The sequence below is a fragment of the Tachyglossus aculeatus genome, chromosome 19 (genome assembly GCF_015852505.1).
Source record: "Tachyglossus aculeatus isolate mTacAcu1 chromosome 19, mTacAcu1.pri, whole genome shotgun sequence".
In the NCBI taxonomy this organism is placed as follows: domain Eukaryota; kingdom Metazoa; phylum Chordata; class Mammalia; order Monotremata; family Tachyglossidae; genus Tachyglossus; species Tachyglossus aculeatus.
The window spans coordinates 14,877,102-14,890,271 of NC_052084.1; the positions used below are offsets into that span (position 1 = coordinate 14,877,102).

At 48.5% G+C, this 13,170-nt stretch overlaps 1 protein-coding gene across 1 annotated transcript; it reads left to right on the top strand.

Annotated features, from left to right (window-relative positions):
• The first annotated feature begins 1,741 nt into the window (after positions 1 to 1,741).
• Positions 1,742 to 9,501, top strand: RPL7L1 (ribosomal protein L7 like 1). Its single transcript, XM_038761087.1, has 7 exons — positions 1,742 to 1,807; positions 2,588 to 2,696; positions 4,663 to 4,826; positions 5,977 to 6,114; positions 7,616 to 7,725; positions 7,844 to 8,058; positions 8,821 to 9,501. The coding sequence occupies exons 1-6, from the start codon at positions 1,794 to 1,796 to the stop codon at positions 8,050 to 8,052; spliced, it is 744 nt and encodes a 247-aa protein (XP_038617015.1). The 5' UTR covers positions 1,742 to 1,793; the 3' UTR covers positions 8,053 to 8,058; positions 8,821 to 9,501.
• The last annotated feature ends 3,669 nt before the right edge of the window (positions 9,502 to 13,170 follow it).

A 13,170-nucleotide genomic window follows, 5' to 3' on the forward strand; every position in this document is an offset into this window, starting at 1 on the left:
AAATATGTACAAACATATATACATATATACAGGTGCTGTGGGGAAGGGAAGGAGGTAAGATGCTTAGTAAGGAGGTAAGCGCTTAGTACAGTGCTCTGCACACCGTAAGCGCTTAATAAATACGATTGAATGAATGTCTCCCCCTTCTAGACTGTGAGCCCGTTGTTGGGTAGGGGCCGGCTCTATCTGTTGCTGAATTGTACTTCCCAAGCGCTTAGTACAGTGCTCTGCACACGGAAAGCGCTCAATAAATACAATTGAATGAATGAATGAATGAAGAGCTCAATAAATACGATTGAATGAAAAAGTGTTCAATAAATACGATTGAATGAATGAATCTGCATGCAGTAAGCGCTCAATAAATACGATTGAATGAATGAATCTGCACACAGTGAGTGCTCAATAAATACGATTGAATGAATGAATCTGCACACAGTAAGCGCTCAATAAATACGATTGAATGAATGAATCTGCGCCCAGTGAGCGCTCAATAAATATGATTGAATGAATGAATCTGCACAGTAAGCGCTCAATAAATACGATTGAAAGAATGAATCTGCGCACAGTAAGCGCTCAATAAATACGATTGAATGAATGAATCTGCACACGGTAAGCGCTCAATAAATACGATTGAATGAATGAATCTGCGCACGGTAAGCGCTCAATAATAATAATAATAATAATGGCATTTGCTAAGCGCTTACTATGTGCAAAGCACTGTTCTAAGCGCTGGGGGGGGATACAATGTGATCAAGTTGTCCCACGTGGGGCTCACAGTCTTAATCCCCATTTTTACAGATGAGGTAACTGAGGCTCAGAGAAGTGAAGTGACTTGCCCAAGGTCACACAGCAGACTTGTGGTGGAGCCGGGATTCGAACCCATGACCTCTGACCCCAAAGCCCGGGCTCTTTCCACTGAGCCACGCCGCTTCTCTATATTCATTCAATAAATACGATTGAATGAATGAATCTGCACCCAGTAAGCACTCAATAAATACGATTGAATGAATGAATCTGCGCACAGTAAGCGCTCAATAAATACGATTGAATGAATGAATCTGCGCCCAGTGAGCGCTCAATAAATATGATTGAATGAATGAATCTGCACACAGTGAGCGCTCAATAAGTACGATTGAATGAATGAATCTGCACACAGTGAGTGCTCAATAAATACGATTGAATGAATGAATCTGCGCACAGTAAGCGCTCAATAAATACGATTGAATGAATGAATCTGTGCACAGTAAGCGCTCAATAATAACAATAATGGCATTTGTTAAGCGCTTACTATGTGCAAAGCACTATTCTAAGCGCGGGAGGGGGGGGATACAATGTGATCAAGTTGTCCCACGTGGGGCTCACAGTCTTAATCCCCATTTTTACAGATGAGGGAACTGAGGCTCAGAGAAGTGAAGTGACTTGCCCAAGGTCACACAGCAGACTTGTGGTGGAGCCGGGATTCGAACCCATGACCTCTGACCCCAAAGCCCGGGCTCTTTCCACTGAGCCACGCTGCTTCTCTATATTCATTCAATAAATACGATTGAATGAATGAATCTGCGCACAGTAAGCGCTCAATAAATACGATTGAATGAATGAATGACGAGGTGTAAAGGAAAATAGGCGTGGCCTGTTCCCCCCCCCCGCTAGGGGGCGCCCCCCCGACCATAGAGTCGCGATCCTCCCGTGGCTTGGGCAGCCCGCCCTTAGGGGGCCAACTCTATCGTTTGAGTGAGGTAGAGCGGCGCTCCTTCTTCCGTCCAGGGAGGCGTGGCGGAAGTGAAGGGCGGAAGATGGCGGAGGCGGAGTAAGTGGTAGAGCTGGGAGCGGGCGGCCACCATCCAGAGCCATCCGCGGGGCTGCGGCCCTGAGGGGGAAGGATGGGGCTTGGGGACGCTTGGGAGGGGAGGATTGGTCGCCCTCTGGCCTTTTGGGGCGAGGGATGCCCGTCTGCAGATGCCATATGGGAAGGGGGCACTACCCGGGAATAATGATAATAATAATAATAATAATAATAATAATGATGGTATTTGTTAAGCGCTTACTATGTGCAAAGCACTGTTCTAAGCGCTGGGGGGATTCAAGGCAATCAGGTTGTCCCACGTGGGGCTCACAATCTTAATCCCCATTTTACAGATGAGGTAACTGAGGCACAAAGAAGTGAAGTGACTTGCCCAAAGTCACACAGCTGACAATTGGCGGAGCCGGGATTTGAACCCATGACCTCTGACTCCAAAGCCCATGCTCTTTCCACTGAACCACGCTGCTTCCCCCATCTCTCGGTCTTTTTGCGGGGAAATTGCCAGGGAGGGGACCGTCTTTATATGTTGCCAATTTGTACTTCCCAAGCGCTTAGCACAGTGCTCTTCACACAGTAAGCGCTCAATAAATACGATTGATGATGATGATGACTGGCCTTTTCTCTGGGGCAGAAAAAAAGACCAGGTTAAAGGGAGGGGACCTGCTTTTCTCTGGAGCAGAGAAAAAGGCCAGGTTAAATCGGGATTGGCCCAGGAACGGTAGAGCGCGTCATCCTGGTCTAAGTTTTTCTTTTTTAGTTATGATCGCGTCCGTTTTTATTTTCCAGACCCCAGAGAAAGATCCCCCTGGTCCCAGAGAACCTCTTGAAGAAGAGAAAGGCGTATCAGGCCTTCAAAGCCAACCAGGCGAAACAGGCACTTCTGAACAAGAGGAAGGTGAGGGCCGAGCTCTCTTCCTCCCTTCAAGGCCCTACTGAGAGCTCACCTCCTCCAGGAGGCCTTCCCACACTGAGCCCCTTCCTTCCTCTCCCCCTCGTCCTCCTCTCCATCCCCCCATCCTACCTCCTTCCCTTCCCCACTGCACCTGTATATATGTATATATGTTTGTACATATTTGTTATTCTGTTTATTTTACTTGTACATATCTATTCTATTTATTTTATTTTGTTAGTATGTTTGGTTTTGTTGTCTGTCTCCCCCTTTTAGACTGTGAGCCCACTGTTGGGTAGGGACTGTCTCTATATGTTGCCAACTTGGACTTCCCAAGCGCTTAGTGCAGTGCTCTGCACATAGTAAGCGCTCAATAAATACGATTGATGATGATGATTTGTTACTCTATTTATTTTACTTGTGCATATCTATTCTATTTATTTTATTTTGTTAGTATGTTTGGTTTTGTTCTCTGTCTCCCCCTTTTAGACTGTGAGCCCGCTGTTGGGTAGGGACTGTCTCTAGATGTTGCCAATTTGTACTTCCCAAGCGCTTAGTATAGTGCTCTGCACATAGTAAGCGCTCAATAAATACGATTGATGATGATGATGATTTGTTACTCTATTTATTTATTTTATTTGTACATATCTATTCTATTTATTTTGTTAGTATGTTTGGTTTTGTTCTCTGTCTCCCCCTTTTAGACTGTGAGCCCACTGTTGGGTAGGGACTGACTCTAGATGTTGCCAACTTGTACTTCCCAAGCGCTTTGTGCAGTGCTCTGCACACAGTAAGCGCTCAGTAAATACGATTGATGATGATGATTTGCATTTCATTGCCTTGCCTTTGAAGATTGTTTCAATTAAATACATCCGAGTTTCATTTTCTCGCCTTCACAGTAAGCAAAGTTTTCGGTATGTTTGGTTTTGTTCTCCGTCTCCCCCTTTTAGACCGTGAGCCCACTGTTGGGTAGGGACTGTCTCTATATGTTGCCAACTTGGACTTCCCACAGTAAGCGCTCAATAAATACGATTGATTGATTGATTTAAACAACTGCAAAAATCTCCTTGTTGCTTCTCTTCCAACAAACTGATGTTGCCCTATCATCTTAGATTCTTGCATAGCTCTTTGTTGCCTAGCGGTTTACCTACAAACTTCTGGTGGTCGTGTTATTCCTACCTAACCGTTTATTCATTCAGTTGTGTTTATTGAGCGCCTGTTGGGTGCAGAGCACCGTAGTAAGCGTTTGGGAAGTACAAATCGGCAACATAAATAAATGATGTTGGCATTTGTTAAGCGCTTACTATGTGCAAAGCACTGTTGTAAGCGCTTGGGGGGATACAAAGTGATCAGGTTGTCCCACGTGGGGCTCACAGACTTAATCCCCATTTTACAGATGAGGTAACTGAGGCTCAGAGAAGCTAAGTGACTTGCCCAAGGTCACACAGCAGACACGTGGCGGAGCTGAGATTCGAACCCATGACCTCTGACTCCAAAGCCCGTGCTCTTTCCATTGAGCCATGCTGGAGACAGTCCCTACCCAACAGTGGGCTCACAGTCTAGAAGGGGCAGACAGACAACAAAACAAGTAGATATGTGTCAATACCATCAGAGTAAATAGAACTGTGGCTATATATACATCATTAATAAAATAAATAGTAAATATAGAAAACCAGCCTCCCTTTCTCCTCCACCTCTCCTTGCTTCCTCTTTTGTTCCAAGCACCCTCCCTTTCCTCCTCTTCTGTGCTTGATCTTTTCCTGTCAGTGCACCCGGCTTTCCTGAGTAACCCAAATCCACCTACTAGTCATCAGTATTTCATCGCATCCAACAGACTCTCACTACTGTTTATGTCCCATCTGTTTTGCGATTCCCCATTAGATTGTAAATTCTTGGTGTCTTAATGATTGGGGGGGTCAATTTTCAGCACTGTCGAAATGGTGGGTTTTAATGCTCTCTTGATTTTCTCTAGCTTCAAAGAGGGAAACAGATCAAGTTCAAGAGACTTGAGACATTTGTTCACGATGCCCAGCGCCAACAACGCGACGAGGTGCGGCTCCAGCGCCTGAAAGTGAAGCCTAGAGGATTGGAAATGCCCGAGGGGCACCCGCTGGTCTTTGTAGTCCGCATCAAAGAGTAAGATCCCATGCCATCTTCCGGGCTAGAATGACCAATCTGACTCCAAGGGTCTCAGTCAATCAGTGGTATTTATTGAGTGCTTCTTTTTTAAAAAAAAAAACCCAAAAAACAGTATTTGTTTAGTGCTTAGTATGTGCCTGGTACTGGGGTAGATACAAGTTAATCAGGATGGACACAGTTCCTGTGTCCCTGTCCCAAATGGGGCTCAAAGCCTCACCCCCATTTTACAGATGAGGTAACGGAGGCGCAGAGAAGTGAAGTGACCTGCCCAAGGTTACCAAGCAGATATGTGGTGGAGCCAGGATTAGAACCCAGGTCCTTCTGACTCTTAGGCCTGGGCTCTATGCAAAGCACTGACTGTAAGCCCTTTGTGGGTAGGGGAATTGTCTATTTATTGTTATATTCTGCCAAGCACTTACTGCAGTGCTCAAAACACAGTAAGTGCTCAGCACGTATGACTGTATGAATATTAAGCGCTTGGGCGAGTACGACTGAATGAATACTAAGTGCTTGGGAAAGTACAAGAGTCCCTGCCCACAAGAAGCTTAAGTCAGGCCACGTTACCTGATTGGATCCGTGGTTTTTTTTTTTTCCTCCACAAAGCAGTGTGCCCGTTCTTGGGTCAGGTATGTCAGGGAAGGATAGGGCGGTCTGCCTAGCCACCGTTCCTCTTTTCAGACCTCCTCCGGCCCCAGCCTGGGGCCAGACGGCAGCTCTGCCATCCCTGTATCCATCTGTGGAGACTGCCCCAGGTACTGTCTGGGGTTGTGCTGTATGAGTAATAGTGATGGAATTTAAGTGCTTACTATGTGCAAAACACTTTTCTAAGCGTCTTCTGGGGCAGCCAGTCATGGGAGTCACTCCCCCCTGGACCGGGGGGCTAGAGACGGTGCTGAAAGTGAGTGCAGGATGCCTCTTCTCATGGGGTCCCTCTGTTCCTTTCCACCCAGCTGGGACCCCGAAGGTCTTCTGTTGGGGTGTGAGATGAAAAGTTTGGCGGCTAGTCCTGGCCTGGAGGGAGATGGCTGAGGTTGCTGGGGCCGGGCCTTTTGAGCAGAACCCGGCAACACCTGGGGCCTGGGACCTCCCTGCTGGTGATGAGGGGGCACCCCCGGAGAGCCTGACTTCTGCATCCTCTTTCCTTCAGAATCCAGGGAGTGAGCCTGCGTGTGAAGAAGGTCATTGAGTTCCTGAGGCTGAGCAAGATCTTCAGCGGGGTTTTTGTCAAGATGACGGCCAGTTCCATAAAGATGCTGCGGATAGTGGAGCCTTACGTGGCCTGGGGGTGAGTTGGGGACGGGTGGGTCGGAGGGTGGGATTCTGGGTGCCGGGTATGGAAAAAGAAGGGGGGGTGTACATCTCTTTCCTTGTTATTTATTTTTTCCCCTGTTTCCTGTGCCCTACCTACAGGCTAAGCACGTGGCAGGGGGATGGTTGGTGAGGGTAGTGTGTGATGGGTGGGTGAGCTTCCCCAGAACAGTACATGGAATTTATTGAGCGCTTAGTTTGTGCACGACACTGTATTAAGCGCTTGGGAGAATACAATACAAAAGAACTAGCAGAGATGTTTCCACCCATACGTGAGAGGAAGCCCCTTGGCCAAGGGTGGGGGGCCATCACTGTGGGCTGCACAGTGACACATCAGCCCTCAGGGGAAGTAGGAAGGGAGCAGAAAATCTCCAAAACCAGTGAGTGAGCGTGCCCAGGCCCTCTTTGCTAAACTTGATGGTGTAAAGAAAGGCATTTGCCAAAGGGAAGTGCTAGTGTACGGGTGAAACCTCACTGTAACGAGCAATCGGAAGAATGCTCATGGGCTATTGTGGGCCCTTGTGTTTGTTGATACTCTATCACTTGGGGAAGGGAGGCTATTTGGGAAGTGTGTGGAGAGTTGAAGAGTCACCCAGAGGGGCTCTTTGGGGTGAAGCGATACGTTTGTTGCCTCTAAGAGTGAGAGAAAGCAGAGAGAAGCAGCGTGACCTGGGGGAAAAAGACCACAGGCCTGGAAGTCAGAGGGCCTGAATTCTAATCCCAGCTAATTGCCTGCTGTTTGACCTTGGACCCGTCACTTCACTTCCCTGGGCCTCAGTTTCCTCATCTCCACAGCACTTTGTCTTTATGTATTTGTAATTACTTATGTAAATGTCCATCTATGCCTCTGGACTGTCAGCTTGTTATGGGCAGGGAATGTGTCTGCTAATTCTGTTGCACTGTACTCTCCCAAGCGCTTAGTACCAAGTGCTCAATAAGTACCGTTGATCAGCTGCAAAATGGGGGTTAGATCTTCCTCCCTCCAACTTAGACTGTGAAGTCACTGTGGGACAGGGACTGGGTCCAATCTGATTAATTTGTATCTACCCCAGCCCTTAGAACCCGCTTGACACGTAGTAAACACTTAACAAGGGTTGGCATTGTTGTCAGGGTGGGAGCCTCCAGTTTTGCTGGGTGGTTGTTAGTAGGGTGGAAGCTGTGGAGACTCCACTCATCACAGTGAACGTTTTTTGTGCGTCTCCCTGGGGGGTCATTTGAGAACTCGTCTTTCCTTAGTTGGTATTCCCAAGTGCTCTGCACTCGGACAGTCAATGACTATCGTTCATTGTTTTGATAGTGGAGTTGAGTGGTGTGGTGCTGGGTTCCTTTTCTCAAAACGAAAGTGAGCGGAGGGAGAGGGGCGTTCGACTCCAGAAAGAGAGAAGGAATGTGAATCGGGAAGAGTCGGGGTTGATTCAGCCGAGGTCTGGGGAAGAAAAGGACAGGCAGAATTGCTTCATTGTCTTCCCCCGGCACAGCTACCCCAACCTAAAGTCTGTCCGCGAGCTCATTCTCAAACGAGGCCAGACCCGAATCGACAAGAAGCTCGTCCCTCTGACGGACAACGCCCTGATCGAGAAGCATTTAGGTGAGGCCCGGGATGAGAACAACTGGGCACCCGGGGTAGCGGGGCTGGCGGTCACAGGGGGCAGGAAGAAGAGGTGGAGCCGTCTGGGGGGCCGACCGATGCCCCATGTGTTTTCCAGGGAAGTTTGGAGTCATTTGCCTAGAAGACCTCATTCACGAAATCTACTCGACGGGCAAACACTTCCAGGAGATGACCCGGTTCCTGTGTCCGTTCCCTCTGTCGGTGGCCCGTCACGCCGCCCAGAATAAAATGGGCTTCCTCAAGGAGATGGGCAAACCGGGATACCAGGGCGAGAGCATCAACCAGCTCATCCGGCAGCTCAACTAGTTCCAGGTGAGGACAGGGCGCTTTCTGCACCCCCCACCCCCAGCCACAACAAGGCTGGAAGCGGTGGGCCTGACCTTAGTGGAAAAGGCCATTTTTAACTCCTCTCCCTCTTGGTTTGCTTGTATTCTCCTTTGTGCATCTTCTCCCTTTATGCAAAGGGGAAAGAAATCAGAGGAAACAAAACCCTGTGGGGGAAGCATTTAGCATAGTGGGTTCCACACACGTCTGTCTGGGATTGTCCTTTTTATCCTATGAGTTCCTTCATGGAAAGAATGAAACTCAACTCCAAGGTAATTGGGGTGATGAAAAGCTGGGTGTAAGGCCCACCCAGCCCAGCGGCTCGGGGGTCTTTCAGGGACCCTGGAACACATTCGCTGGGTTCTGGGCACAAAGCAGGTATTTGATGTGTTGGAAGTGGTGACCCTGAAAGGTTTTGGAGGAAACTCCCAAGGGTTTCCATTTCTGTCAATTCTGCCAAACTAACTGACAGAAAATCTGGGAGCAAAGAGAAGATCTCTTGGCCATTTTGTCCATTGTGTTTCTACTCTGCTGCTCTGGAGGGAACCAGGGGCACTTTGAAAAAGCAGCAGTTTGTGGGACTGCTCAGAATAAAACGGGGTCCCTCAAGGAGATGGACAGGCCTGAATACGGACAGGTGGTATTCGGAAAAGATTGTGAAGAACTGAGCCCCATCCTCATTTTCTGACACTACCTTCCCAGATTGTGACGGGCTGCTAATAACACAGCTCCTTTTCTCTCACTCTCCAGGATGGCCAAAGGTTGAGGCTGTTGGTGAGTTGTATTGGCGTTCACAGTAAACATCTAGTGCCCTCACAAAGAAGATACTTTACACTGGATCTTTGGGAACTGTGGGGGGTGAGAAGTCCTGACCTCCCCTATTCCAGTCCTGAAGCATTCCAGCCCTTCTCTCACTTGGGAGATTAATTCTCAGGAGGACGTGTGTGACCGTTTCAGCTGAGTGGAAAATTCTCTCTCTTTCCCGGGCTGGGGCCCCGCCTCCCGAGAAACAATCTTTTGACCGTGGGGAACCCGCCCGACGGTTACAGTGTTAAACACAGCGTCGTCATTGACCTTGGGCCCCAAAACATTTTCCAGCCCAGCACAGACTGGAAATCCGTGCCTCGAACACCCGGGACCGTGGACTGTGGAGGGCAGCGGGGTTTGTCACGTGTGGAGTTGGCGGTGAACTGCTCCACGTCGTCCCCGCAGTTTGGGCCAAGCGTTGATCCGTAAAACTTCCGCTCGTGCAGTGGCGAACCCTGGCACAAAACAGCCAGGCTAAGCCCGATATTTGAGACTTGGACTTGAACCTGAGATCCCCGGGCCAAATTCGTGTGCGCTTGCACTGGGGTTTCAGACCTACAAGCGATGTTCTGTTTCAGGTGCTGGGGTGGTTCTCGATGAGGAATTAATTTTCTAAAAACTGTGTTTGGATTCCTTTTTTTTTTTTAATGGTATTTAAGTACTTACTGTGTGCCAAGCACCCCAGTAAACCCTGGGGTAGAAACAAAGTGAGAGCAGACACAGTCCCTGTCCCACATGGGGCTCAGTTCGAATGGGCCATCGGGCATTTAATACAGGAGAAGCCTATTCGATTTTAGAAATAGAAATGGGCACCCAGCATTTGAGCTGGAGAAAGTTCCCGCACTGCAAGGTGCCGTTTTCATATAGTGTTTCCACAGGTTGTATAGTAAGAACAAGCTTGGGAAAATGGGGTGACTAATCTGCCATTGGCCCCAATCTTGTACCCCAGTGGGTGCTTGGGGGACGCTGGCTGGTACTAACTCCCATTTTCCTTGCCCCTACCCTCCCCCCAACGAGTGAGCTTCCAGGCTGCTACACTGTTGCAGCCGGATTATGCCTCAGGGTTCGAGGCCTGTTGGCTTCACCCTGTAGTTCCTTCTCTTGTGCTAGAGATTGGTGTTTGACGTGGGCAGCGGGGCATCGCAGAGCTTGGCACGGGCCAGAATTCTGGCACTGGATCCAATCCTGGCCTGAGCTAAGTCACTAGTGGTGGGGGGTGACGGTGGAGAGGGGCAGAATGTTCTCCCAGGGCTGCTTGTAATCCTCCCATCCCAAAATCCCATTAGGGACTGGGGGAATTAATTGCCTGAGTCTACTTGCCAAAAGCCCCAACTGTGGAGGCAGATGGCCGCCACTTGAATCCCTGAGGGCTCCATGGAGGGGGCTATTTTGTCTCCTAGGCTGGAGTGGGGATAGGCCTGAGGGGCAGGGGGAATGCCATTTCCTTAATAAAGAAAAGGGCAAAGGACCAGCCTTGACTGAACTTGTTGCCCTCACTAGGTTACGGCAGGCCGGGTCATTCATTCAGTCGTATCTTTTAGATTCTTTTAGAGTATTTAGAGAAGCAGCGTGGCTCAGTGGAAAGAGCCCAAGCTTGGGAGTCAGAGGTCATGGATTCAAATCCCGGCTCTTGCCACTTGTCAGCCGTGTGACTTTTGGCTTGAGGCTGTTACCTCATCTGTAAAATGGGGATTAAGACTGTGAGCCCCCTGTGGGACAACCTGATCATCTTGTATCCTCCTCAGCCCTTAGAACAGTGTTTTGCACATAGTAAATGCTTAACAAATGCCATTATTATTATCTTTTGAGGGCTCACTTTGTGCAAACCACTGTACTTAACGCTTGGAAAAGTACATTATAACGGACACATTCCCTGCCCACAACGAGCTTATGGCGCAGAGGGGGAGGCACATTATATTAAAAAAATGGAGCACAGACGTGTACGTAAATGCTGTGGGGTTGTTGGGGGGGGTGAGTAAAGGGGGCAAATTGGGGTGATGCAAGAGGGAGAAGATGACAGGTAGGCTTAAAAACAGGGAAGGCCTCTTGGAGGAAGCGTGCCTTCAAAGTCGGGGGGGAGTCATTAATGAGGAGGGAGGGCGTGGATGAGAGGTCAGCAGTGAGACACACTGATGGAGGTCCAGGGAGAAGGTTAGCGTTAGTGTTCTGGGTCCGTCAGCGGATGAAACTTGGAAACAGTTTCTCTGCTTTCACTCCTGTAACCTGAAGCCGCGTCATTCATTCATAATATAATAATAATGGCATTTATTAAGCACTTATTCAGTGCAAGGCACTGTTCTAAGCGCTGGGGAGGTTACAAGGTGATCAGTTTGTCCCACGGGGGGCTCACAGTCTTCATCCCCATTTTACAGATGAGGGAACTGAGGCACAGAATAATAATGATGGCATTTATTAAGCCCTTACTATGTGCAAAGGACTGTTCTAAGCGCTGGGGAGGTTACAAGGTGATCAGAGAAGCAGCATGGCTCAGTGGAAACAGCACGGGCTTTGGAGTCAGGTCATGGGTTCAAATCCCTGCTCCGCCAATTGTCAGCTGTGTGACTTTGGGCAAGTCACTTGATTTCTCTGGGCCTCAGTGACCCCATCTGGAAAATGGGGATGAAGCCTGTGAGCCCCCGTGGGACAACCTGATCACCCTGTAACCTCCCCGGCGTGTAAAACAGTGCTTTGCACATAGTGAGCGCTCAATAAATGCCATCATTATTATTATTATATTATTATATTAATCATTATATTATGTTGCCAACTTGTACTTCCCAAGCGCTTAGTACAGTGCTCTGCACACAGTAAGCACTCAATACGATTATTATAATGAATGATGGCATTTATTGAGCGCTTCCTATGTGCAAAGCACTGTCCTAAGCGCCATTATTATTATCATCATCAGGTTGTCCCACGTGGGGCTCCCAGTCTTCATCCCCATTTTGCAGACGAGGTCACTGAGGCCCAGAGAAGTGACTTGCCCGAAGTCACCCAGCTGACAATTGGCGGGGTCGGGATTCGAACCCACGACCTCTGACTCCAAAGCTCGGGCTCTTTCCACTGAGCCACAATGCTTCACATTCATTCATTCATTCAAGGGCATTTATTGAGCGCTGAGTGTGTGCGGAGCACTGGATTAGGCCATATTTCGATGGGTGTGGGCCGCCCACGGCCCTGGCAATGGAGGGCGCGATGACGTCACTTCCGCCCTCACCGGGCGAGGACTTCCGGTCGGCTGGGTCATACCAAGGCCCACGCCCCGCGGGGGGGGAAATTGGGGGAGCGGATCATACCAAGGCCTGCTACAATGGGGGGGGGAAGAAGGCGCGTTTGATGGAGGAGCGGCCCGCTGGGCATAATTAACAATTATGTTGGTATCTGTTAAGCGCTTCCTCCCTTCAAGGCCCTGCTGAGAGCTCACCTCCTCCAGGAGGCCTTCCCACACTGAGCCCCTTCCTTCCTCTCCCCCTCGTCCCCCTCTCCATCCCCCCCATCTTACCTCCTTCCCTTCCCCACAGCACCTGCATAGATGTATATATGTTTGTACATAGTTATTACTCTATTTATTTTACTTGTACCTATCTATTCTATTTATTTTATTTTGTTAGTATGTTTGGTTTTGTTCTCTGTCTCCCCCTTCTAGACTGTGAGCCCGCTGTTGGGTAGGGACCATCTCTATATGTTGCCAACTTGTACTTCCCAAGCGCTTAGTCCAGTGCTCTGCACACAGTAAGCGCTCAATAAATACGATTGATTGATTATTATGTGCTAAGCGCCCAGATTGATACAGTCAATCAATCAATCAATTGTATTTATTGCGCGCTTACTGTATGCAGAGCACTGTACTAAGCGCTTGGGAAGTACAAGTTGGCAACATATAATAATATAATTATTAATATAATATAACAATATAATAATAATAATGGCATTTATTGAGCACTCACTATGTGCAAAGCACTGTTCTACGCTACGCTAGATACAAGGTTATTAAGTTGTTCCACTTGGGGCTCACAGCCTTCATCCCCATTTTACAGATGAGGGAACTGAGGCCCAGAGAAGTGAAGCAACTTGCCCTATCAATCAATCAGTCGTATTTATTGAGCGATTACTGTGTGCAGAGCGCTGTACTAAGCTCTTGGGAAGTACAAGTCGGCAACACATAGAGACAGTCCCTACCCAACAGCGGGCTCACAGTCTAGAAGGGGGAGACAGAGAACAAAACCAAACATACTAACAAAATAAAATAAATAGGATAGATAGGTACAAGTAAGGTAAATAAATAGAGTAATA

Excerpts from the sequence above, each read along its gene's own strand:
- RPL7L1 (XM_038761087.1), top strand. Across the intron at positions 2,697-4,662 it reads CACTTCTGAACAAGAGGAAG|CTTCAAAGAGGGAAACAGAT; the intron begins GTGAGGGCCGAG and ends GATTTTCTCTAG. Across the intron at positions 6,115-7,615 it reads GAGCCTTACGTGGCCTGGGG|CTACCCCAACCTAAAGTCTG; the intron begins GTGAGTTGGGGA and ends CCCCCGGCACAG.